We start from the raw sequence: 26,982 nt of genomic DNA, 5'->3' as shown, positions 1-26,982 counted from the left end.
ACGTGCCAAACTTTACCGCCAGAGGTCACAAAACGCGCTGGCAAAGAATAATAATAATTTTAAGTTCTTTCACTATCTATTGCAGACGAAGAAATTCAAACAGAAAAGAGATGTCGACAGATGACATCAACGAAAATAAAACAACAAAATGTAAGCACCTAAAAATTTACTGTAGAGAAAATATTGAACTTTTTTTTTATATGCCGATATAATTTTTAACCAATCATTTTTTAGCGTCAAATAAATTGAATAAAAAGTGTTAATTGCTGGCATAGGACAGAGAATTAGTCAAATTGGAATGTTTTTATAACTCTGGAAAATCCTTCATGGGCACCCCAATAACCATATCCAGTGATAGTCTAGAGGTTTGCAGAGAATTGCTGGACTTTTCAAGTTCAGAAATGGACCAAGTGCCTATGAGTGGAGACAGTACAAAGAGTTTTCGCCAAAGGGTGTCAAATACTACACCCAATGCAGTTCAAAAGGTACATAATTGGATGAGGGGTATTAAAAAAACCTATCAGAGGAAAGCTGATAGCGATAGCTTCTCAAATAAAAGTAATAGGACTTTAGATGCCATGGATGCAAGCAGGTTCCACACTGAACACAGTTTTATGTTTGTTCGATGTAATTTTGATAAGGATTTGCCTTCAAAGCCAAATTCTCCTTCAGGTAACTTTAAATTGTTATATCTCAAAGTACAGGCTCAACTTCTTATTAGATTATATCACATTTAAAATTCCAATTTAACAAAAAAGGAGTCTCAAAGTTTATGTCATCATGCATTACTGTGTGTTAAATTACATGGCTCTCTTTTGGTTTTAGGAAGCCTTTACAATTATTGTCCACCATTTTATAATTATTTAGAAACATGTAACAGTATACAGGCAGGTGAAAACATCACATTGAAAAACTTGAATAGTACACATAAATGCAATTTTGTCAGAAGTAAAAGTGTAAATGAACGAAATAAATCACTCATACATTTCAAATCCAGTAAGCGGCGATTAGTTGACCATAAACAAGAAGACCACAGTAGATTTATGTATGAAGCCTTGTCACACCCAGGCAGTCCAGATAGCGAAAAAAAGCAAGAGCTGTGTAGTTATTTACAATTGATGAAACCCACAGATAAGAAGCAAGTGGTTATGTTACAGAATCGAAGATCCACAAGAGTGAAAAATTTATGTATAATGCAGGAGAAAAAGGAGTTGGAGAGAAAACTTAAGGAAGAAGGGAAAACTCCAGATGGCCATGTTAGTGATGATGAAGGTTATAGGTTTGAATTTCCAAAGCCTCATTTAATTTTGAAGGAAATAATCGAAGATTTTGATAATTTAAACACCAGTTGGATGAAAAAAGTTGAGCAGAATACTGAGGAAATACAGTCCATGTTAAATGAGCCAACTGAAGAAAAATTTTTGTCTGCTGAAGATCAGGAAGTTGCTAGTTTATTGCCAAATGGTCGCAACGGTGTTTTAGAATTTAAGGTTCCTAAATTAATAGAAGACTGTCTCTATACAATAAGCGATTTTGATTTGGTAGCAGATAGATTTGTAGACATGCCCCTAACTGATAATATAGTCCCACACAGAAAGTTGAGGAGCGAATTTAAGAAAGCGATAAGTCAGCTGAAAACTATTTCCCCAAAAAAATCAAAGTTAATATCAGATATAATAAGTTCTTTGAGGAATAGAAGGTTGAGTAGAAACCTGAGGTCGGGTTCAAAACCTTTCAAGCATAGAACAGTCATAAAGAAAAAAAGATCAAAAGTGTTACATGCCAAACAGAAAACCGCAAAAGTATCACAAGTTTTACATAATAATAACCAGGAAGGTAGTTTCCATTCGCCTTTTGTGGGTGATATTATGTCAAAAACAGAGCATGTACCTTTCAGCAAACCGGTGCTTTCAGTGAACGGGACAATTTTTGGCGAGGTTGAGGACTACATGAACGACATTGAGTTTCAAGGCCTCAGTCGAGAACATCAGAGAAGTTTACTGGAAAGTAGGTTTCCACTGATGGTAAACTGTGATAGGTTTAGTGGATGTTTCACGTGCCCCAAAGTAGCCGCAGGAAAAGTGGAGTGCACAAAAAAATTGGAAATTGATTTGACTGACAAAGCGGAACCCCCTTATTCACTTACAATGGCGCACCAAGTCGACGTCGCCGCCAACGAGTTTGTGGAAAATTCGCACACCGACAGCGACGAGGAAGATATCAGACTTCAGGAAATCAGCGAAAGTGCAAGTGCCCAGCAATTAATAAAAAATACTTTGGTAAAAGCTGCAACGCCGGAAAATGTGATAGAAAAGGCAGATCTCAAGTGTATCCCGTTTAATAAAACAGTAGAAGGGAAATCCTTACATAGAAGCTTGCATACTCCCAAAAAAAAGACCGACTGCACCAGCAGGGAGTTTCAGCATAGTCCTCAGGGTTGGACGCCCGATAGTCCAAGTCAGAGACAAAAAAAGTATCAACATTCGATCGCGTTCGTCCGCGAAAACGGCGTCGTGGTCAAATCTTTCTATGTGGATTACACTTTGATTTTGTGTCAGGAGTTGAGGGTGTCGTTTTGGACGCAAACCGCCCTGGGTAACGTTTTAGGCGCTCAGAATATGTGGATCCCCAAAGGTACGGTTCCCAGACTCCTGATGGGCAACAAATGCACTTTTAAGGAGTCGATGGAGATGGTGATCTCCACCGAAACGAATGTCGCGTACTTGGAACTGTGGATGAAGGAGCACGCTAGCGACGTGAGGCAAAGGCCCGTCGCGGACGTCTTCGCTATCGTTTATTTTTGGAAAAATCGACAGAACGGGCTCGAAAAGAAAGCTCTTCAACTAGAGAATATCAATGGGTAAATTTACTTTGAATTACTGGGTTATTTTTTATCAAATCAACCAAAGAATTAGTAATGTCACCTCACAGATATTATCAGGATTATCAGGAATTTAAGACTTTCCCGACTATTAACTTTTTTACTATTTACAAAACTTCTGGGTTCCTCCTGTGTCAGTTGTTGTTGGCTTCTTCAGAGCTTGACTGAAGCTGGCTCTCACTTTTCTGTGTACCTGCTTATATATTATTTGAGAGGGGCGGAGCTAACTAAGGGGCATAAACATCGTCTCTATATTGGTGAGAGTTAAAGACCTGAGTCGCGGTTAAGATTGTTAAGATGAACCGACGCAATAGGAATCCAGAAGTTTTGTAAATAGTATTATAGTATATGTGGAAGTTTCTTTGAAAAATATATTTTTTTATTAATTAATCCATTTCAAAATTAACCAAAAGTGCACTGAGAACAATTTCAATATTTCCAGAACGCTCACTCATTGTTAACAGATGCTAATTTTGTCAATATTTTAGCAACATATTGGCAAAATTCCAGAATGGCAATATTATGTAACCCAGGTGAGAAAATAATTAGAATGCGTTCAATAATATTGTATTTATTTTAATTTATGAAATAGGAAGAAAACAAGAAAAAATTGAAAAGCTAAATTAGGATTAAACAATTTTTTTTTTAATTTTTAAATGTGATAAACAAATTTCAAAACTCACACATTCACACATAGTAAAATATACTCTAAATTGATAGAGATTGTATCAACCATATAAGCCAGTAAAAACTTTTTTCCGTGACACAATATATAGCTTTTTTCTTCAAGCATATCCGGTTTCTGTACAAAAGTATGTTTTTTCATAGCATGATTATATATTTTAGGCCCAAGACTTTGCTGACAAGTTGTCAACCAGAAAAGAGGAAGCGCTAACAAATTTTTGTTTCGTATGTTATACTGGTGTATTTGTGAATTTAAGACATTTCAAATTGGTTAATTTTTTTTAGTGTAAAAAATTTTTAGTCCAAAACCAAAAATTATCAAAGTCAGTGAGCTGTCATGCTAAACGTATCTATTTTGGTTGATTTGGTATGAAATGTCCTTGCGGTTTTATTTATATAACTATTTCTTTAAGTTTTTCAAAGAAACTTCCACAGGCTACTGGAATACTTTTTCCAAAACTTTTGCATTCCTCCTGCGTCAGTTTTTGTTGAGTCGAACTAGCTAACGTTTCGCCAATAATTCTGTTGGTATCTGCAACTGTCTGAAACTGGCTCGCATTTTACTCTCTACCTGCTTTTATATCGTATAAACACCATCTGGGATGACTGATTCCCATATTGGGGACAGGTAAAGACCTGAGTCGCGGTTAAGATTGTTAGGTTGCTTATATATTTCTATAGACTCTCGGATTTTTTATTGGTAGAAGAATTGATTACATGCAATAATTTTAGGTTTATCGAATAACATTTTGTTTTCGGTTTCGTGATTGTGTTTGGCAACTGCTGATAAGTCTATTTGTCTTAGTATTAAGGCGCTTTCATGTTCTTTGAGCCTAGTTGATATTTTTCGTCTGGTCTCTCCAATCTCAAATGGAATTTTGTCTTTGACTGATCGAAGACGTTAAGAGATTTTTGGACAAATGGTATCTGGTTTTGACGTTATATTTCTTTGGAACTTTTGATATGTGGTCAGTGACGTTTTGAATGTTAGGTAGGACAACAGTGGCAAGTGTGGGATTGCTTTCGGCTTCATTGCTATTGAAAGGTTGTGGTAAAGTGTATTTTGTGATGGAAGGCTTAATATCTTTAATATGGAAATTATTAGAGTGAAGAGCGGAAGTAAGGTGTTTTAATTCTGGGTTGAATGACTTGGGCTGAGATAGTTTTAGGGTTCTGTAAACAAGAGAGTTGATAACCGATGATTTTTGGGCCGGATGTGATAATTCATTAAGGTATCGCTATGCGAGCCAGTTTCAGTCAAACTCTGAAGAAGTCAACACGATGATCGGCGAAACGTTAGCTAGTTTGACTCAAAAAAAGTTTTATAAAAAGTATTTCTTTAAGGTTTGCGGATGACGTACAATATTCGGTACTCAAAAACACACCCAAGATAATAGTGAGCTGGCACAGTGCCGGTACCGACATAGGGAACAAGAAGACATTTGTTCATTGTTATCACCTGGCTACAGATTACCAAACTGTGGCTAACATCAGCGAGTTTGAATCCGTCGAACATTACGTATCGTCATTGCATAATATCGAAGGTAACATGGATTCAAGTTCTACAAATTTAATGGTTTGCATTTACGCATGAAGATGGATTTTTTCCACCAATACCAGCCTAAGTAATTTAGATACTGAATAGCTATTTATTAGATTATTTTTTAACCAGTTTTAATTTTTTGGATGTCACAACAAATCAATCGGCTGACATTAATTAACAGTTTACCATCCGTGACTCCTATTGAATTACAATTTCCTAAGAAAAAAGAATTTTAATTTTATTCGGAGTCTTTTGAATCTGGAGTCAAATTTTATTATAATATTTGTTTATAAAAGCAACTTTCTTTTTATGTTGGTAAACGGAAGAAGAGAGAAACCACAAGATTTAGAGGATTTAGTAGCAAAAAATGGTATATCATGGGACTACAAGAGTTAAAAATAAATTGACGATTTTCGGGTTGAATATGCGTAATTATCGGTACTTTATTAGTACCCATGGCGTCCACACGTTTACAGTGTAGCAGTTTTTCAAAATTCGCATCTGTAAATTGAAATAAATTATATATGTACCAAAAAAAGTTTAACAATGAATTAATCTATAAATAATTAAAAAATTAAATGAATCCTTTATATTGCTTTTCCTTTTGTTCTTTCTTGTTCTATTCTTAATCAATTTAATGTTCCCGTCAAGTTTTTCAAGCAATATGTAAAATAGCTAATTGAATATTAATAATTCCATTATGTTTCCTCATTAAACTTCAACATGTCCGGAGATCAGAATTTATTTATCAAGTAATTTCCAATAAAATAACGTCCAGCATAAATTGTTTCTTTAATTGATGCTTAGGACATCGCGAACGCTGGGTCTGCATTTTATAGCGTCAATATTTTCAATAATGCATATCATTGATTGTCTTGCCGGTACGTTGTGCACCAGGGAATAGGAAACTCCACGTTTGTATGTGTGTGTGTGTGTGTTTTTTGCTTAGATTGCGACGGACTCGTCATGGGTTGCGGCGAAAATAAAATCACACTCTGGAACTTGGAATATGGCTACGTGGTGGCGACGATCGCCATGACCGAGATCAAATCGCCGCTATGCACCTTGTGGGTCAAATCCGACAGGGTGAGGGCGTGCATAAAAAATCCCTCGGTTCGTCGTTGAAATGCCTTGCTTTCGATTTTAGGGTTTCCTATTTACTTTGCAACAGTGCGTAGACAGGGAGCTGAGGCTGGTCGCCATTAACGGCATAAATCACTCGTGGAAAAAGTTGGCGAGCTACGTGCCACCCGAACAATACGACAGGTATGTCGCCTTGTCTATGCTGATAATATAAGAACATCTTTTTTTCACCAAATGACAAATGTAATTTTATAACATATTTAAGTAAAAACAAAATTTTTTTGGCTGAAAGTCGGCACGGCTTCAGGTAGATCAACCCAAACAGCGATTCATTCATTTTTGGAGCAGGCTATCAACTATATTGAGTCTGGAGAGCACCCTGCAGGGATATTTCGTGATCTCTTGAATATAATGGAACAATACGGAATTTGTGGAATAGCTCTGAACTGGTTTAGATTGTTCTTAACAAATCGTAAGCAGTATGTTTAAATAAGGCAGGAAAAGGACAACTTGTTTTATTTATCCTTTTTATCAAGGAATTCTGCGTACCTGCCTAGTTTGGGTTTATCAGAGTTCGCTGACAACTGTTTAAGTTTATTCTCTTCACACTGATAACAAACTCTTGAAGACAGAATAAATTCAGCACTTGTACTGCTAAATAGTAGGTTTAACACCAACGAAGTCTTTTTGAATGTCCAAAAAACAAGTGTACTGACATTCAAATGCCCACAAAACAAAATCTTTCTGTGAATGTTCACTCGGCCGCAAATAACAAAGCACGCAAAATTTTTGGAACTAGAACTCGATGAACCCCTATCTTGGGAAACTTACTTTCTTCAAAGCTGCAGGCTTGTCATTTCCTAATAAAAAATTTAAAAACTGTTTTGGATGGGAAATGCCAGAGAAACTATGCTCACATCCATTCGAGATTACGCTATGGTATTACCTTTTTGGGGAAATTTAAGCCATGCAATATTTGTTTTCAAATCCAAAAACAAAGTCCTACGGTGTATCGTCGGTTCGTGCAGGCCCCTCTTCAGGGAGTTTAAAATACTACATTTACTAAAAGTTAAGGGCGTTCAACAAACATGGCCGCTGACATTTCGTCGATTTGATGGATTGCATTTTAGATGTAGCGTGTTTACGGTAGTTTTTTCTTAAACTATGCCCAGATTTCGTTAAATGTTCTGGAACAGTTAGTTAGGTGTGTGGACATAGTTAAAAGTTATATAAACATTTCCAAAATGGATCATATTGACGTTCCGAATATCGCAGGTTAAAGGGCGTGTGCGTGGAAAACGGCATCATCCTTGGGTTCTACGACCAAGGGATATTGTGCTGGAACGCACAAACGGGAGAGCCGATCGTCGAGGAATCGCAGAGCGAAACGGAATACGTATCAGGCAAATACGTAATCTCCATCGTCAACGATCAAGTAAATGTGCGACATGCTGTTACACACCTGTTGTCGCCGGAGGATTCCTAGTAAAATCCAGTAATCACCGCCGATTGTCTCAATCGAATTTGTACGCCACCTATCCTCCCACGCTATTTATTTTACTATCCACAAAGTGCAATTTTTAATTAATTTGTATATTTTCGGTTGTCAAGTGTCGATTTGTTAAAGCTGCAATTTTTATTGTCATTCTAAGGGCTACAGACAAATAATTTGGTCGCCGAAAACAAAAGTGTTTGATTATATTTATTTTAAAAGTAGAGAGAATCTTGTAAGTCAAGATTAATACATTTTGTTGAATATCAACTTATGTCAATTTTTTGCACATTATTCTGATATAAAAAAAAAACGTTATATTATATCTGTATCCGAAATATTTCCATTTTGGTTGCTATAGAATCTCCTGCCATACATCTCTTTTAAAAGTATATTTCCAAAGCAAAATGTCCCTCAATCTGTACCTTTTCCTGACATATTGCCTTATTCTTTTCATATTTCTAGCCATTTGTTTCAAAACCGACAAAAAAAATTGTCAACATGTTTCAATGAATTTCGATATTTGAAGAAACCCAGCATAAAGGATAGATCAATTGTCAGTTTTATATTGATGAAGAGGGCGATTTGAATATTTTTTATTGCACACGTTTTTCGATAAATAAATTCGTGAATTATAGATATTTAGGAAATATTCAAAGTTTTGTGTCATGCAACTGGCATATCTTTTATGATTATTTTTAAAAATATTTATTACTTCACCAAAAATCCTCTAGATAAAAGAAAAAATGCTTTGTCATGATACAAATACAGAAAAAGGTTAGAGGAAATATGCAAACCCCGTAATTTATAATTTATTAGGAACATTGAATTCTTTTTTTGTTTAAAAGTATTTGTTTTGAATTCTGTAGTTTTAGTATATAATGAAAATTTTGAATCACAACACATTCTTAACACAGGTACGTGTTATTAATGGAAAATACATTTCATAGGAATTATTGTAATTTTCTGCACATGTTCTGTTACTTTAATATTAATGGGTAATATAATTTAAATAACTAGTCAGAATCCAACAAATTCTTATTGGTTGATAAGAGGTGCGCAAATTCAAAAATTATTTGATATAGCAAAAATGGCTCATGCGGGAGTAAGTACAAATTTTTTTTGTAAAATGTGTACATATTATTGTAAATACCAATGAAATCCTGTGATTGATGGATGGAAATTTTTGTTGACTGTATAGAGATCACCCTTGTTTTTCTTTAGTGTCTAAAAAGCTATGTTTAATGCAGTTATTTTTCTAGAGAGAAAACTGCATTTTAAAAAAATTTGTACAGTTTGTGGAGTTGAAGTTAATATATTGTATTTTGTAAAATGATTTAAGAGTTTACCTTTGGTTTTATTAAATTCCCGTTTCATATGGTCCTATGTGCAAAATATAGTGTCATTTTATTTCTATGGTATTTAGAGCTCCTATATTTGTTCCTATAATTGTTATTGACCTACAATAAATATGATGATTTATTTCAATACTAATCATACAGTTCTAAAAAGTGCCTTATAATATATAACTAAAAATATAAAGGACCCATACAGTGGAAATATTTGATTATTTCTCCCCACACACATATATTGTCATTGTTAATACTGATAATATTTGACAATAACAAAACTCCCCTGATTACCCATTTCACACTGAGATATAACTGCAAATGATTAGTTTTATCTTCATTCTCCACTCCCAAAGAAAAAAACTTATTAAAATATAATTAGTCTTCCAGGGTTACATTCCTGAACAGATAGGACATAGATTCTTTGTTGTGGATCCTCCTTATGGCTTCAGAGAGCAAAATCGATATGTCTACCGTTTTGATCTTGTGACACTGCATTTTTTGCAGCTCATGTGGAATCGTGTTGGTAACAACCACCTAGAAAACAATAAAATTACATAACCACGCCGATGGTTCAGCCTGTCTGTTATTTTTACTTCGTCTATAGGGGAATCCTCAATTAATCTCGGAGCATCTGAGGAGAGTAACCCGTGGGTGGCTAAGACATAAATTTTGTATGCTCCACGCTCCTTTAATACTTCAGCGGCGGCGACAAAGGACTGAACGTCATCTATTAAGTCATCGACCATAATTGCGATCCGACCTCCAACATCACCAACAACATTTATTGGAGGTTTCTCTTTGGCGATATGAATGGGTACCCCCACTCCAGCGTCCATTGTTCTCGACCTTGGAACTGTGGGCGGCGAATAACGCCCGTCCACTTCGTCAGATTCGGCTTCTTTTTGTTCACCATGAATTACTGCTATACCCAAACGAAGACGTTCTGCATATGAAGTAGCTTTCTTTGCGGAACCCGGGTTTCTTGCCACAATTACTGAATTCCTATAATCTGGAATCTAAATAAATAATAAAAATAAAAACAAAAAAAAGACTCCAAAGATATCATGCATACACTCTCTTGAATATACTGAAGTAAAAAGGGGCTGGCCCTTAAATTATCGACAGGGCAATCAAAAAATCCTTGAATCTCTTTTTGATGTAAATCCATGGTAATAATGTGTGTCATGCCTGATTTGACCATCATTTGGGCGAGCAATTTGGTCACAATGCTGCCACGTTTACGCATTTTGCACTGTTTACTATAAGGCAAGTATGGAATAACTCCAACTATAGACTTGGCGGAGGAGGTTTTACAAGCATATGCCATTATAAGCATTTCCATTATATTATTGTTTACATCCCTGAAAGATGTCTGCTTTAGCCTGCCATAATAAAAAATGTAAAAATTAATACTTAGTTCCTGTCTGTATAATAAAGATATCTTTTCCACGAACGGAGTCACCAATTTTAAACATGGTTTCCCGGTTGCTCTTGTGATACACAGAACATTCTCCCGTGTTTACTCCCAACCTCCTGGCAATCAAGTTGGATAATTCAGGGTGTGAATTTCCAGCAAGCAAAATAATATCAGAAGTTTTTGGCGCATCCATGGCTTTGCCTTTTGGTGTGTGATTATTTCCGAACCTAAAATATAGCAAAAAAAGGTAAGAAAAAAGAAACAAAAATAACCTAATATTTCATAAAAATTAAAGGATCTGTTACAGATCTGAAACATCTAGATATTTACTAACAATTTTTACCTCTCTGAGAAAGTTTTTAATTGCAATTACTTAGTAGTAAAATATAAATAATATATATATTTTTATTTACCAGCTCTACGTCACTGCCGTTTGGTTGTTCTATCAGCTATCAATTCATTCCACAGAACACAAGGAATACAAATCTACTTCATACAGTAATGGTGAAGACTCACATTTACTACACAACCTTCCTTAATTCATAAACCTCATAAGATCGATAATATAACATTTAACACCTCTGTAAAAAACTAATAATATTCACGTGACAAAGATACATTATTCGACATGTAAAACTTACCACACATTTATCCATGGAGATATACTAACCAAAAGGATCCGTGCACAATTTTTGTTATGAATGACTAGCCTGTGATATATAGAGAATCGGTGGAGCAGTGGTCGAATTTGTTTTGGAAACGTTTGCAAAAAACTTTCGTTAATATTGTGTGTGTGGCAAGCAAGAACTTTTTTTTATCATATATATAATTTATGAATTAGACGTGATGCCAAAAGTCCGCCGAAGTAAAAAATCACCCCCAGAAGGTTGGGAGTTGATCGAGCCAACATTGGACGAATTAGAACAAAAAATGAGAGAGGGTATACTTGGATTGGAGTTTAAACGAAATTCGATAATAATTAGACTCTTTCGTTTTAGCGGAAACAGAGTCACATGAAGGGAAGCGAAAGAACGAATCTTTATGGCCTATTTTCAAAATCCATCACCAAAAGTCAAGATATATATTCGATTTGTTTTACAGACGAAAAGCCATTACTAGAGAATTGTATGAATACTGCTTGACAGAGAATATCGCTGACAAAAACCTAATTGCAAAATGGAAAAAGCAGGGCTATGAAAACTTGTGTTGTTTAAGGTGTATACAGACTAGGGACACAAACTTTGGCACCAACTGCATTTGTAGAGTACCTAAAGGAAAACTTGAAGAAGTAGAGTATTATTAATTTTTAAAATTAAAACAGGATTTACTTTGTAATTTTATTTGTTATTTCAGGGAAGAATTGTGGAATGCGTCCATTGTGGCTGCCGGGGATGCTCTGGTTAATTCTCTCTGATACTAATAACAAATTATTTCAATATATAACTACATTTTTTAGTTTGTTTTTAGTATTTTAAGAACCTGTAAATAAACATCCACATAAGGCGAAAAATTTTTATTGAAATAAATAGGTAACAACTTACAAGCTAAAAATAATGATCACAGAAAAAACAACTCGCAAATGCCCAAATTTTTGATAAGGGTTATTTATTGCTGATCTGTGGTATTTTCCCCAATTTGTACTTTAAATTTTTGGAGCCAAATTTGTCAAAATGAGAAGATTCTATACAATATATTATTACAGAAAATATAATATTCTCTTAAGGCAATTTTTTTTCTGATACAACTTGTTTGCACAGGAATTTCGATTGATAGCTGATCTACTCTTTAACAAAAATCATACTCCTAGCTAAAATTTATATACTCTAAAGAGGAACTATTGCTTATTTAGTAAAAAAAGTTACTCAAGAATTGGATTTAATGCAAAGTCCTAACCCGCTTTTGATACTGTACAGGTTGACTGTCTTGTTTACAGTATAATTTTTGGTCGTCCGCCATTGAGAAAGCACTCAACCTATTTCGTTATAATATCTCTGGAATGTCTAACAATTGTATCGAACCAGCTAACGACCTAATCAAGAATTATAACAAGTAAGAGAAATAAAGCATATTCCAGCTTGCGGTTTACAACCTACGAAAATAGCTATTTGAATAAATTTTACAACCTTGTGGCTATTTATTTGTTACATTTTCACTAGAAGCTTTTTTTGTTAACTAGATGAAACGTTTCAAGACACTTTGAGATGAATTTTAACAATCAATTAAATTTATTTTGTGATTTAGAGTTGCATCCTCAAATAATATTTACACAATTCAAAATATTCCGAAAAGTCGAATAAGTAACAAACATTTTTATTAAAAATAAATTAATTTTCTTGGTAAGAACCATGAGTAAACAAAACCACATACCTAAAATAAGTACCATTTTTTCCATGGAAGATAAACAAAAATGATTGAAGATATGTAAATCCATAGGGTGGTCAAACAGATCCACGGCTCAGAACGGATAGAAAAATAATGAAAGCAGGTTTGAGATACTTTACTTTTTAGTGAGATACTATACCTTACTTATCTGGATTGATTAAATAAAATTAAATTAAACATTAACATTAAAACTCATGTTTCTCACTCATGTCTAACAGTAGAATTATCTGTTAATAAGCTTAACGCCACAGCTCGGACCCCCTTTTAGCGATTTAATACGTTTTTCATTATCTATACTTTTTGTAAATGCGTGCAAAACTTAATTTATGTAAATTCCATCATATAGGGTGTATCGGTTTATTGTAACCCTTAACAGTCGACAGTACTTTTGAAATCAACAAAAAAAAGTTCATATATAAAGATAGGGCAGCAAACCCTTCAAGATACAGGGTCCATAACTTAAATGCAAAAACAATTATAATTATAAGAAATGCAATCTTCAAAATATAATTTCGTTTTAGCTAAAACACTAGCATAGATATAATGGCATAATTCAAACATTGACAAGGGAAACTTTGTTTTTCAATTATTTTAACCATCCAAATGTTAAAAAAGCAGCGGCGTATCACTTTTCTTATTAAACAAACTGAATTACTTTCTGGAAGTCTTAAAAGTAAAATTATTTTTGCTTGATTTTAATTTGACATCCTTTAGCATTTGAAAAATATTAAAAAAAAAAACATGTTTATATGAACTTTTTTTTCTTGATTTTAAAAAATGTGGTTTTCCGCATTGGAGGCTAAATTAATAGGAGTTGCACTGTATTACCCACTTTTAATAAAATATTTTGGGATAAGAGTATTTTTCAGCGATTTAATTTTAAACGTACGCAAGAAAAAGCTGCGATCCACACCACTCGTGTGTAAAAAAATCGAGCGCTCGGTCCCACACTTTTCCGCAGTGGCGTGCGGCGATTAGTGACACAGGGAAGCGCCACAATTAACATAATACTTTGCATTATTTTGATCATCAAACACAGTTACGAACTATATTCCATATTTAGAAACCGTTAAATTCAATAATACATTTTTTTTGCATCACCTGAAGGCTGTCGCTTACGCCGCGCGCCCCTGCTCGAGAAAATCGAAACACGCGTGAATTTAAAATTTTAAATCCTTATAAACCTATTATATCATATTGAACAGCAGAAGGTGGTGAAACGTAATGAAAAATTCATTCGAAAACTTCAAGCGATATTTTTTAAGGGTCGCGTTGGGCGAATCAATAGAGGATTTTTTTTTCGGGCGATGGTGCCATCGAACGGTAATTCTAATACACTTTCGTGAAAAAATCAAAAGCAATATTTTCCGATGTTTTTAACAAAAAACAAAAAGGCAAGTCCGCATGATGACACGGTCGCTCTCGGTACTAAACTACTACATTTCTCAAGGAAACACTTGATTTATACTCCGTTGACCGGCCCAAAAGCGGTTAAAGCTGGGAACTGATCGACCTCACGTTTCCTGCGGGTCGTCCGGGATCCGCGTACCTCGCAGGATTTTACTATTCTGCAATATCACGCAGTACTATAGTCACAGTCCGCGCGGATCGTGGCAAATCTCTGAATCTAGCACCCAAAATTTCTTTGTTTTGATTGTATTCAGATTTATTGAAATATTCTCCAATATAGTGATAATTATGAAGGTATATTTAAATTTAAAATGAAAAATAATGAATTCAAAAGTAACGTGTATGTGATCGACATGAGAGATTTAGTATTCTCCGATTAATAGTAAGCACAACTGAAAATGTAGGATTAGTAGCCAATTTTTTTCCAAGCGACGTATAAAATAAAACGCTATCAATTTTCTGACACATAAGCCTACCTCATATTTTTTTAAATGGAACACCCTGTATATCCTATATGTGTTTAATAGAATATCTTATTCCGATTACAATGATGTAACACACTTTATATTTTATTCCACTCGTTTTTGACAAATCGGCAAAAATAGGACATTTTTATATAATTTCAAAGAGTGCCCTGACCGACAAGTAAAAATATGTTTATCTTTGACATATTAGTAAACAACGTTGATGATTGAATTATTGTCCAGGTCATTATTGTTAACATGGTTTGTCGCGAATTTAGCATCCGTGAAACGAGTGATATGCTTCAAGTGTCCTTTCTGAATAATAAAAGTACAACCGCAGCTTGTCGTCAGTAAATTAGACTTTATCCAGAGCTACGAGCTCCTTCAAAACAGAGAAATTTTCATAAAACGGTAACGTATTAAATGATGAAAAGGTATACAGGAATCATAATGTTTTAAATGAAGAAAATAAGGCAAACATATATGAAGAGACAGGTATTTCTCGGGGATCAATGCACTCAGTTTTGAAAGAATATAAATATAATGCATTTAAACTTCTTAAACCTCAACAACTAAGTGCAGAATAATGTCAAAGGAGCATGCAGTTTTTTCTGTATTTTTTAAATAGACTTAATGAGAATAATAATTTTTTGAAAAACATTTAATGGACTGATGAAAGTTCGTCCACTACAACAAAGGATTGCAATGGACAAAATACACGATATTGGTCTTTAAATAATCCTAAACAAATACACGAAAAAAAAACAGGGGTACCAATCAATTAATGTATGGTGTGGTGTAATAGACGGGCATATTTAGGTCCGATATTTATACATCAAAAGTCAACTGGAGATCATTATTTGCAACTCTTAGAGCACCAAATAGAACAATATATAGAAGAGTTACCCCTAAATATATCAGCGCTGATTATATGGCAGCAAGACATTGCCCCTCCTCACAATGTTGTACAAGTTAAAATTTTTCTTTACATGGAATATCCCAGGGGTTGGATAGGGAACGGCGGAACAATGGATTGGCCAGCCAACAGCCCAGATTTAACCTTAATGGATTTTGTCTTTTGGGGAAATATGAAAAATCAAGTGCACAGAACTCTTTGTAATAATGTGGTGGAACTTCGTCAAAGGATTTTAGAGCCAATCAATCAGTTAAGAGATAATCCGGAAACGTTACTAAATGCAAAACATCATACAATTAGAGTGTATGAGAAATGTGTTCAGGAAAATGTTGGTCACACATTACAGTAGTTAGAATAGTTAAAGGATTTTTTGCTTTAGTATGTTTTGTCATTTTTAGTGTTTATGTTCTACTTTAATTTGTAAATAATTATTGTTGTTGCGAAATAACGAAATTTTAAAATGTAACTAACGCTCTCTAAATATTTTATGAAAAAATAGAACATAATTATATTCATCGTCTCCAAAACCCGTCGAATTGAAGTTTTGTTGAACTGATGCCGCTTGTACTTGATTAAAATCTATTTAACAAGTTAAATGGTAACAAAGGTTATTTTCACAAAGTATTGACGATATAACAATTACAGTCTACCTACGTAAAAAAAAACATATATAAGAAAAAAAATATTGGGCGATTTTATATTTGAATTTAACATTGGACACCAATTCAAATCTGCTTGGTCATTAAGTAATAAATTTGAATATCTCATGCTATTAATCTCCATAGCTTCCAATGAGTTTAGTTTAGTTTAGTTTAATGTATTTGAAAAATTTCAAAATTGTCATCAATGTGGATTTCTGAATTTAAATGTATGGCGCAATTAATTTTGTGTTTGTCACATACAGGTTCTCAAATCTAGGTGTCTAGATCAAATAGATATTGCAATACTGTGCTTCTGAAATTGAAATATTGTAACATTGCAATATATTGCAATAATATTTTTAAGCTATAAAGCCTTAAATTAAAACGTTTAATTTGAAAAAGTCTTATTTTTATAGAAACTTTTCTATTCGTTAATATGTTTCTTAACCTGTAGATTCCAAACTTTGGAAATTTTTATTGTTTATTAAATATTTTCCTATGGTGTTGCCAATTTTAAAAACAATGCTGAAACCACATATTTGGAGGTTTTCGGAAACATTCATGCTAGATCCTTTTATGTATGTAATATTAGGAAAGACTTGGGTTTAGTAGTTAATATGTAGCAAACGGGGTTCAAAGTTATTTGAAGCTGTTATTTAGTTATGATCTTATTTTTTCACACCGGATCGGAACCGTTGTTAAAAGCCGTTTGTTTTATAATATTTAATTTTTTTTCATTTTTTTTTTTTGTAAAAAGTAGTAGATTAAAAAGTCTGCGAATAAACCAGTGAAAGGCAGTCATTTTGTATGTGTGAAAGTGATTTGAACTGTTATGTATTAACTGTATCCCTGAATGAAGGCTTATAGTAAATTAAAAAATCTATTTCGTTACTTGTTTAGTTTTGGTTTGTTAGCGAGTAAATATATACGATAATATATCTTTTAGTTCAAACAAAATGAGCAAAAACATAACTTATATCTCTCAAATGAGTTAATATTTTACTAAGGCACATTATTTTTAGTATAGTTTAATCTAGGATTGCCTTTTGGAACAATTATTACGTAATATCTTCTGTTCCGTAGAAATTAGAAAAATGATCATATGAAATCATACATTTTATAGTTTTGGTTAGTTGGTAGTTTTGGTAAACCTCACATTATCATAAGATATATAATGTACTAAATCTATTGATAAAGTATAGCAAAATTATTATCTTGGCTTTAAATATGCGAAACGATCATCACAAAATTCATTAATACATTTTTTTAACAATCACATACCTCGAGATTAAAAAATATCTCACCGAAAATTGTACCTAGAAACGGTCATGACAGTTTAATTCACAGCACTTTCGAAGGTGATTTTTGAAGAATTATACGGCGATTGTTTATTAGTTCAGTTAAAAAAATATTTTAAAAAGCATTTAGTGCGCCAATTATTATTGACAATACAAATTTCATGAATTTGGAAAATATATGGGTTTTTTAATTTTTGGGTCCTAATTTGAAAGATTTGCCAGCAGTGCGGCCCTTACCTGATACTGTTTCTCGTTGTCGATCGTACCGACGACAGCTACGATCTGATACTGCGTCGCTTTCATCGCGGCCTCACTTTTGCGCAGCAACCGGAGTGCTGCGGCCGCGCAGCTAGTATCGCCCAGCTGCGCCATCTGTTGCGGCGAGTGGCTCGGATCGAGCACCAACAAGATCAGGCCGCCGTTGCGGTGAACCTCCACGCCCATGATCGTCCTGCTGTGGCCCTGGTGTTGCAGGTAGAGCGGAGGCGCGAAATCGCCGCCGTTCTCGAAGTACTTGAGCACCCACCGGAAGAGCTCCGGATGGGAGCCGTCCGGTCCCGTCGCTTTGTGGAAATCGACCAACTGGCAACGGATACGTAAATAGGACAAAAGCGTCATCACTTCGGTCGCCCCTATCCATTTTCTGGTGTTCACCAGCTTGCAGCCGAGCTGCTCGGAACCCTGCAAAACAACACCGTCCGGTTTTGGATGGGTCGCCCGCGTCGTCGTCTTCGACCTACTTGAATGTCGAACCCTTTGGACCAGGCCTCTTCGATGAGGCCCTGCAACCGTGATATGCTAGGTACTGAGCTGCGGGGCGGTTTCTCGCCGCGCCACAATTGATAGAGTCGTTCGTTGTAACCGGTATGAGTGAGCAGGCTCGATATCAACATCTGCGCGTTTCGGTAACCGCAGCCCCACCCCCGGTCGCCGTATGACGACGCGTAGTGGTCCACGCACGTGCACAACAGGGTGCGGGCCACGTTGGCCGCGTTGCTGCTGATCGCCCTCACCCTCGGCACCTACAATGCTTTGTCTTTTTCTCTATTTTGTAACACTTATCTACGTGTCAACGTGGTTGGCGATTTCTAAATATATTTTTCGCCAAAAAGTTATACATTATTTTGAACACGTTCTCATGGGTACAAAGGGTCGTGTTTAAATCGACATAAATTTACTTTTATGCAAGTCTCAATAATTTTATCAATTCTCCTTTTTTCTTGAACTTCTCGAATTGACATTACGATTGTTTACTGTCAAGTTGATTTTTACCATCCTTAAAAATTACACAACTAGGAGCTCCCGTCTCTCACAACACTTACGCGTAAATATTAATTAATTAATATGTTATTAAAAATTTAAATTTAAAGTGCCCATCGAAAACACCGATTACGATATTTATTTCCCAGCGATGAAATGCTTACGTCATCAGTTGTTGTTGTTTGGCGGCTGTCAGTTTACACAAATTGTTGGCAAATGCGCGGAATAAGACCGAGTTTTGAGGTTACATTCTTAGAAATATTTTCGTTACAAAAAATTAAACTACGGTTTGCAAGAATATTAAAAATGAATTACTGAGATAAAAAGGAATATTCAATTTTATCTTAAACTGACGATTAAGATTTGGAAATTCTTTTAGAAGAAAGAATAAGACCAAAGAATTTGGGATTTTTGTGTCCCAGTTTAATAAGATTGAATATATGGAAGGGTCAATAAATTCTTCTTGAACTTTACAAATAAAATTAAACATACAAAATTAAAAACATACTTATGAACATGAAAATTTTTCACAGAAAGTTCCACAGGCTATTCCAATACTATTTACAAAATTTCTCAGTCATCCGAGACGATATTTATGCCCTCTCAACAATATATGAGCAGGTACAGAGTGTAAAAAAAAGCCAGTTTCAGTTAAGCTCTGAAGAAGGTAACAGGATGATTGGCGAAACGTTAGCAAGTTCGACTCAACAATAACCCACACAGGAGGAATCCAGAAGCTTTGTATTTAGTAATAAACATGTAGTCACATATTTATTAAAGCTTAACATAATGGGAATGTGTCCGATTCCTAACTTTTCAATGAAAAAATTGGATTCAAGAACCCAAGTAAGAACCAACAAAGATAACATACAAAGAGTCGGTCGGCTTTAGTTCTTGGTTCATTATTTAGCTGCAAATATCAAGCTTAATCTATGCAACCCTACTGTTTTTGCATAAATCAAACAAGTTTCGAATTTGCAGACATGCGCGCAAGGATGATTTGAAAATTGTAAGAAACAAGTTCCTGGTTTGACCTGGAAACAAACCTACAGAGACCCCGGTAAGTAAATTACCTACAAATATGTCAACATACTATACTTCTCGTGACAGAGCTACCGTCGTCTATGCCGCTGCTCTCCGCAGCTTTTAAGTCGAGCGTCCTCTCATAGTAATCCGCGACGCTCATCTCGCCGGCATAAACCGCCCTTTGCATGTTGGTGACCGACTGTTCGCGGAAATTACCCTGATTGTCCATGCCGTATTGCGCGCGCAGCAGCTCGAACTCGCGTTGCTCTCGTTCCCGTAAAGCGGCTCTGTCTACTGGCTGAGGCGAACTGACAGGGAAATGAGATTCCACGTGACGCTGGGCCACTTCACTCTGAAATTTGCGAAATTGGCGAACAGGTAGACGAGTTCCAAAGAGAAGTCCGTTTCAAAACATTTCCTTTAGGTCTTAAGGGTAATGAAATTTAAATAACACTCCTTTGTTGAACTGATGCGGCTTATACTTGATTAAAATCTATTTAACAAGTTAAATGGGAACAATTGTTCATATTTTCCATTGTTAAGTGCTCTTTGTTTTATAATATTTAATTCATTTTCAAAATGGAACGTTAAAAAATCTATTGTCTATAAAAACTTCGGCAAGTAGTAGACTAATTGAGTTTCCCATATATTTATGGATGCATGTAAACTGTAAAAAATAAATAGCTTGTTAAAATCTGTAGCAAAAAAAATAACCGCAAGCAGAATTTCGATGCGAAACGATCTTTAGGCAGGCGCTAGTTACATTGAGCTGTTTATCCAGGGCTATCCCGCACACAGGACAGGCGTGGATCGCCGGGCTTGCAGGCGACAGCACGTCTCGATGCTCGATGTTGACGTGAAGTTCAAGGTCGGGGGCGGAGTTAAACGATTTCACGCACAGCGGGCAACAGAAGACCTCCGCTTTACTAACTACGCCGACTGAGGGTGATGTCAAGTCGAAATGTCGCCTTCAAAAACATAATTCGATCATTTATTTAACAAGAAAAGCAAGTTCATATTTACTTTTTAATTTATTGTTATGTTATGTACGTGCGAATAATACGGTTTAACTGAATATCGCAAAATCTACGTATTTTTTAGTAGCAACAATACATTTTACTCTTTAAAATGAAAAATTCATCCATTCTCTGAAATACCGAGGTTAAATACCAGAAACATATGAAATCTACATTACCATTTGTCAGAACATAAACTTAATTTTTAAGTTAGTTGTTGATGTCTCTAGTTTGTTTTTAATTTGTATTCGCTTGATAGTACTATTGCAGACGAAACATATTACCCGTTTTTGACAAATTAATGATACTGTAGATTTTGTGTTTTTCTTTTATTAACTGCATTTTACTCTTTTTCCAGTATAGTTTTATATTCCACAGTTCCATTACATAGAAACCTCAATGTGTAACAATTCAAATCGAATGCATTATGATCCCACATTTATTTTAAACTGTTTCTATTTGCAATATGCATGTTAATCAAAATTAACTTTGATGTATGATCATGCAGAATTATCTTCAAGATGAAAAGATGATTTTAAAACATAATGTGTTAGCAAATTGCACAAATACCTGTTAACATGCTCCTCTAAATCATTGGGACTATGACTAGCATAGTTGCATATAGGACATTGCAAGGCAGGGGTTGAGCTTTTTAATTTTAACCCTAAGTTAGATCTTAATGGAGACCCATGGCCGTGGCTCGAATTTTGAGGACTTATCTCACCACCACCATTTATCTTAAAAACAGCAACTTGTTAGTAGTTTGCTGTTTTTATAGTTTCTTGGTGTTGTATACTTACTTTTGCATTGAGATTAATATTTGAGATTCCCGATTTTCCATTGACTTTTTCATCATTGAGATTCTTATTTGAAAAAGTGGCTGGATTGTTCCAATTGACGCTGGTTTCACCATGGAAACCATTAATCTCACTGGAAACAATGCTTAAGTTACATAGTTGACTTATTTTTAGTGACAGTTATTAAGTTGCTAAATTTACACCACATATGTTCAAAAAAAATCTAAATTTTGTTGAAATTTTGTACCGAATCTTACACTAGTTACATTATCTATAATATGAATATGAAAAAACACTCAAATGTACAAAATGATCCAAAAGGAAAGGGAAATTTATAAACTCAATTCTATGACAATCCTCTATGTTGCCAAATTACAATTTTTGCTAGCTTTAAGGTAGGTCCTAGAGGACACCAGATGCAAATAACTCTAACAACATTGCCCATTTTTTCCCATGTAAAATGTAAAGAATATTTGTGTAGGGCCACTTTGGTTACATGCAACAAAATTGATAATTTTGTACATTTTCATTTCATATTGAATCCCTCTGTATATAGTCACTCTGGAAAAAAGATTTGCTACATATTGTAGACCTGGCAATTACCATTAAAAATCCTTTAAAATCAAATTACCTAGGACTAGGATCATCGATGAAACTTATGTTCTGTTCAGATTCGGGAGTCAAAAAATCCAAATGAGCCTGATTAACATGTAAAATGAGTTCGGCGGGCGACACGGAACTAAGTTCGCAGAAAGGGCATACGCCATACCCCTCTACATGTGCCGTATGCGTGTGGGTTCTAAATTCTTCCTCGCTTAGGCCTTCCAAACCGCAAATTTCACAGCAGTAGTAACAATCCAAACCATTACTTGCCATTTTTTGATCAATTTAGGTTAACTGAATATAGGTAGGTATATCGAAAAAGCAGCGATCGCTACCGAATTCTAGTCTGCACTTTGCACATATATACAACCCGATTTGTTTACGTACATTTAAAGTTATTAATTATTTTTGCAAATAATGAACACAAAAGACTGACATTTTTCATTGACCTGTTTAAATTCAGGACATTGTTAACTTTCCTTTACTGGCGACCAATAGTTCGCCAGTGTATAGCGGGTTGCATACGTAACCTAATAGCTTAAATATTTTTTGCAATTCATGAATTTTTTCGGACGTTGCCGTTGATTTTTCGAAGGTTACGAGAGTGAAATATGACCTTCCTCACCTTTGCGATAAGTCCCGACAAATTTTAACTAGTAATTTTCTGTTAAGTAATCAGTGAGAATATAGTTTAAATTTGTGTTGTTAAAAATGGGCGATAAGGAGGTGAAAAGCATCCCAAATTATGTAAAATTTATATTCGGAGGCAGTGCTGGGTAAGCCAATGTATAAATCTGTGAAAATATCAAATTTTTGCTCATTAATTTATACAGAATGCTTGCGACATGTTTTGTTCAGCCTTTGGATTTGGTCAAAAATCGGATGCAGTTAAGCGGTCAGGGTGGGAAAGCCAAAGAACACAAGACTTCATTCCATTTGGTCAAGTCAATTATAAAAAATGAAGGTGTTTTCACCCTTTACACAGGTCTCTCAGCTGGCTTGATGCGTCAAGCCACTTACACCACCACACGATTAGGAATTTACACTTGGCTATTCGAAACATTCTCCAAAGATGGTGTGCCACCCAACTTTGCCATGAAAGCCGCTCTGGGTATGGCTTCAGGGATGTGTGGCGCCTTTGTCGGTAAGTATTTTAGGTACAGATTTGTTCATACATTGTCAAGCCATATAAAACATCATGGCAGCATAAAGCCTTCAATTTCGCAAAATAACTACAAATTGACCAATGTTCAGTAAAAGATAATGCCTATCTAAGAAAAATAATATGTATTACCTATACAATAATCATAATAATACATAACTGGTACTAAATAATAGAGATATAGACTACTAATTTGCTACTAAGTACTACTGACGTACATATATTTAAAAAATAAAAGTTTTATATGAATGCTAATAATACTACTCTTTAAACTGGGAGTTTGTTAACTTTAAATTCGTGCAAATCGACACCTTACATTTTAGTCAATCAGAATTTTATTTTTCTGTGTGGATATTAAAAAAAAAGTACCCCAAGGAACAAAAAAACAAATTGTGTGCATCTTTAAAAATCATTACTTTTCTGTGGTTCATCATGCGAAAGTCTACACTTGGAACTTTAGGAACTCCGGCGGAAGTGGCTCTCATCCGCATGACAGCGGACGGCCGTTTGCCTCTCAATGAGAGGCGTAACTATAAAAATGTGTTCGACGCGCTGTTTCGAATTTACCGAGAAGAGGGCCTCTTCACCCTATGGAGGGGAGCGATACCCACAATGGGCCGTGCGATGGTACGTCGGTTCAAGTTTGCGACTTTGGGCTTGTTCACCAGTGCACAACTGTTGTAAAAAATCATTAAACATAATGACTTGTTGTTTCTGAACATAAGAGCATCAGCTGAATAGCACGTTGAACATCGATTGATCTTTATAATAAAAGTTCAAAGATAGACTTATCTTTTTCAGAAAAAACTGCCATTTTACTTCCCACATTGCATTATTTATAAAGTAAGATTCTAGATTTGTCAAAAAACCGCTGAGTAAAGCCATCATCACAAAAACTAATCAACTACTTTTATAATCTATGATCATGAATTTTTTAGCAGTGATTCAGGTTCAACGGTTGGCCAAAATCACCTAGGCAGCGGATATTACTGAGGCATCACTAAACAGTTGTGCACTGCTGAACAAACCCATTTACAATGTCATTATATCCTAAGGAAATCCGACCAACTTTTGATAAAATGTGGCCAACATGAACAATTATAAATGATCAACCAGTAGTGTTCGCGTGAGGGATAAAATGGTTCTGACTTCCAGCAATTTTATAGGTGCTGTTACTCGAAGTTTAAACTTAATAGCCGTTTTATCCTTCTTGACTTTTTTTTCAGCTACTAACTTCAGATCTAACGCAACGACAAAATTTGTTGTCAGTTGTCATTGTGTTAAAGCGTAACTAACTAACCTATGTGCGTTTTCTTTTTTTTTTTTCATTATTATTATACATTCCATAATAGCAATTGAAGAAACAACTAGATTTAACAATTTTTGTGAAACAAATTCAGATAGCACGCAGAAACAAGTTATTTTCGCTAATCTAAAGATTGAAGTAACTATAAAATTAGTCATTGCATTGATCTTCAATTAAACTAAAGGTATAAAATTTGCCCCTGGCAGTAGTTGGCGTTGACAGCCACTACGGTATATCAAATTTTGAACCTAACTATTGACTGACTGTAAAGGAATCTAGTAGCTCTTTTAACAGGGTTTTGTTTAGGTTGTTTATTAAATATATTCTCTTAACCTTTGAGTACCCGTGCCTCGCCTCAGAAATGTCATCCGCATATATGAATGTCTAGAATCAAAACGGTCTCCTTTGGATATACATATCATTGGATATTTTCTTTCCATTTTACCCACGTTCTCGCAGGTCGTAAACGCGGCCCAATTGGCCAGTTACTCCCAGGCCAAGCAATATTTGGTTAAAACAGGTTACTTTACGGAAGGCATTTTCCTCCATTTCATGGCATCGATGATATCTGGCCTCGTAACGACAACCGCCAGCATGCCTGTCGACATCGCGAAAACGAGGTGATTGATCGGTAATGCTGGTTATTTAGGCGACCTTTTTAAAACGCTGTTTCAGGATCCAAAATATGAAAACGATTGACGGAAAGCCCGAGTTCAAAGGACCGCTGGACGTTCTGGGGAAAATTTTGAAAAACGAAGGTGTTTTCGCTTTGTGGAAAGGCTTCTTCCCATACTACTTCCGTTTGGGACCGCACACGGTTTTGACGTTCATATTCTTGGAACAAATGAACGGCGCGTATAACAAACACATACTTAAGCAGGAAAGTCGTGCCACCTTGTAGATTCGGTTTGGCGAAGATAGGGAAAATATTAAGACCTCGCACCGCGAGGCGGATTATATGTATTGTAAGTTTCAACGAAATTGTAGCGAAAGAAGTTGCCGAAAGTCGACGCGCGCGTCGTTGGTGTGCCGTTTAGCCTTGCGTATTTACTATAAACGCCATATCTATTTTTATCTAGTCAAATTTATACTTGGTTCGTATGGGGCAGGAGGAAAACAAAGGCCTATTATTTCGCGCGACTTTTATATTCATCAACTCAATTCTATATACAACTTTCTATAGTAAATTGTGAAGTATTTTTTTAATTTACCCTCGTATAATTTTGTACAACTATTTACGGCGAACGGAGTTAATAGGTAAACTCATAAATGTTAGTAACTTTATTATACACTCAGTTTTTACGAGTTAGCGGGTACTATCATTGCATTACATTAGCAACTATTTCGATGGACTTTGAATATTATTAATGAATATATTCTTGTTACCACATGGTGTTTTTGTTGAAAATAATCAAAAAGTTTAAAAATCAAATACATACAAATATAATCAAAAACCTATGGCTCAAGATGTGGACAGATTAATAAAACAAACCTGATACCAAAAACCGCAAAACATTCCTCCTCACTAATTTTTTTTAGGGCATCTAATTGAAAAATATCTCCTTTTTAGTAAATAAAGTTTCTGACATGTAAGCATTTGTTTATTTCTTTAAAAATTTGAAATATCAATTGGTTATCAAGGATCATACAGTCAGAATAAGATGGTGCAACAAGATAGCTTTGTTTTCAGATGTTGTTTTAGTTGTACATTGCGTTTTGTATTCTTTTAAAACAAAATTACAGACAAAACAAGATCACTAACAAAGTCTTTTTAAAAAGAGAAAATTAAGGCCCAGTATGTCAGAATTTTTTTAATTCAATTCATTTCTTCAATTTGATAATCAACACGCAAAGAGAAAATTGTGATGTCAAAATATTAGGAGTGAAGAATATAATAAAGGAACTTTAACAGCATAGGGTGTTGAAATATAAAAAAATGGTTATTTCTTATTTAAAAAAATCCTAGATTTTGCTTTCAAACTCAGTAGTTATTATTGCCACTTAAAAAAAATTATAGCATAGGTAAACTAGTTTGTTTAACCAGTGGCGTTCATGAGACCGTTTTAATTAATTTAAACAAAAAAAATTGTTAATAAATTTATAAACATATCAGTTTTTTTTGCAAATTAACTTAACATAAGTCGCGCTATTTAAATTCACGTTTAGTTTATTCAATTCCAGAAATTATAATACTTGCCAAATTTGAAAGCAAAATCTAAAAGGGATTTTTTAAAAATGAAAAAAAAAAA

General features: G+C 34.8%; 5 protein-coding genes across 6 annotated transcripts; 3 read left to right on the top strand and 2 right to left on the bottom strand.

The window, feature by feature from the left end:
- Nucleotides 1–3: 3 nt before the first annotated feature.
- On the top strand, nt 4–8,803 carry LOC132699717 (uncharacterized). Its single transcript, XM_060666579.1, has 7 exons — nt 4–150; nt 235–672; nt 826–2,860; nt 4,910–5,109; nt 6,058–6,194; nt 6,256–6,374; nt 7,467–8,803. Exons 2-7 carry the CDS (start codon nt 327–329, stop codon nt 7,675–7,677), a joined length of 3,048 nt encoding a protein of 1,015 aa, XP_060522562.1. The 5' UTR covers nt 4–150; nt 235–326; the 3' UTR covers nt 7,678–8,803.
- Nucleotides 8,804–8,951: 148 nt separating this feature from the next.
- LOC132699720 (phosphoribosyl pyrophosphate synthase-associated protein 2) lies at nt 8,952–11,018 on the bottom strand. 2 transcript variants are annotated; one of them, XM_060666582.1, is made up of 5 exons: nt 10,866–11,018; nt 10,449–10,679; nt 10,108–10,396; nt 9,629–10,051; nt 8,952–9,569 (listed from the first exon to the last, which is right to left on the bottom strand). In XM_060666582.1, exons 2-5 carry the CDS (start codon nt 10,643–10,645, stop codon nt 9,411–9,413), a joined length of 1,068 nt encoding a protein of 355 aa, XP_060522565.1. In that variant the 5' UTR covers nt 10,646–10,679; nt 10,866–11,018; the 3' UTR covers nt 8,952–9,410. The 2 variants fall into 2 exon arrangements, with proteins under 2 accessions (XP_060522565.1, XP_060522566.1); XM_060666583.1 differs by having other exon boundaries at nt 10,796–10,992.
- Nucleotides 11,019–11,129: 111 nt separating this feature from the next.
- LOC132699723 (protein BUD31 homolog) lies at nt 11,130–13,747 on the top strand. Its single transcript, XM_060666588.1, has 3 exons — nt 11,130–11,392; nt 11,451–11,740; nt 11,806–13,747. The coding sequence occupies exons 1-3, from the start codon at nt 11,299–11,301 to the stop codon at nt 11,854–11,856; spliced, it is 435 nt and encodes a 144-aa protein (XP_060522571.1). The 5' UTR covers nt 11,130–11,298; the 3' UTR covers nt 11,857–13,747.
- Nucleotides 13,748–13,757: 10 nt separating this feature from the next.
- Nucleotides 13,758–22,740, bottom strand: LOC132699718 (zinc finger-containing ubiquitin peptidase 1-like). Its single transcript, XM_060666580.1, has 8 exons — nt 22,294–22,740; nt 21,666–21,795; nt 21,436–21,602; nt 20,613–20,817; nt 19,917–20,201; nt 18,304–18,585; nt 17,801–18,244; nt 13,758–14,402 (listed from the first exon to the last, which is right to left on the bottom strand). Exons 1-8 carry the CDS (start codon nt 22,536–22,538, stop codon nt 14,349–14,351), a joined length of 1,812 nt encoding a protein of 603 aa, XP_060522563.1. The 5' UTR covers nt 22,539–22,740; the 3' UTR covers nt 13,758–14,348.
- Nucleotides 22,741–22,798: 58 nt separating this feature from the next.
- LOC132699722 (mitochondrial 2-oxoglutarate/malate carrier protein-like) lies at nt 22,799–26,830 on the top strand. The gene is made up of 5 exons (XM_060666587.1): nt 22,799–23,041; nt 23,099–23,409; nt 23,888–24,054; nt 25,193–25,353; nt 25,409–26,830. The coding sequence occupies exons 1-5, from the start codon at nt 22,977–22,979 to the stop codon at nt 25,632–25,634; spliced, it is 930 nt and encodes a 309-aa protein (XP_060522570.1). The 5' UTR covers nt 22,799–22,976; the 3' UTR covers nt 25,635–26,830.
- Nucleotides 26,831–26,982: the final 152 nt, after the last annotated feature.

Source organism: Cylas formicarius, unplaced genomic scaffold (assembly GCF_029955315.1).
Source record: "Cylas formicarius isolate icCylForm1 unplaced genomic scaffold, icCylForm1.1 PGA_scaffold_3__17_contigs__length_32017465, whole genome shotgun sequence".
In the NCBI taxonomy this organism is placed as follows: domain Eukaryota; kingdom Metazoa; phylum Arthropoda; class Insecta; order Coleoptera; family Brentidae; genus Cylas; species Cylas formicarius.
This window is presented reverse-complemented; position numbering and strand designations above follow the sequence as displayed.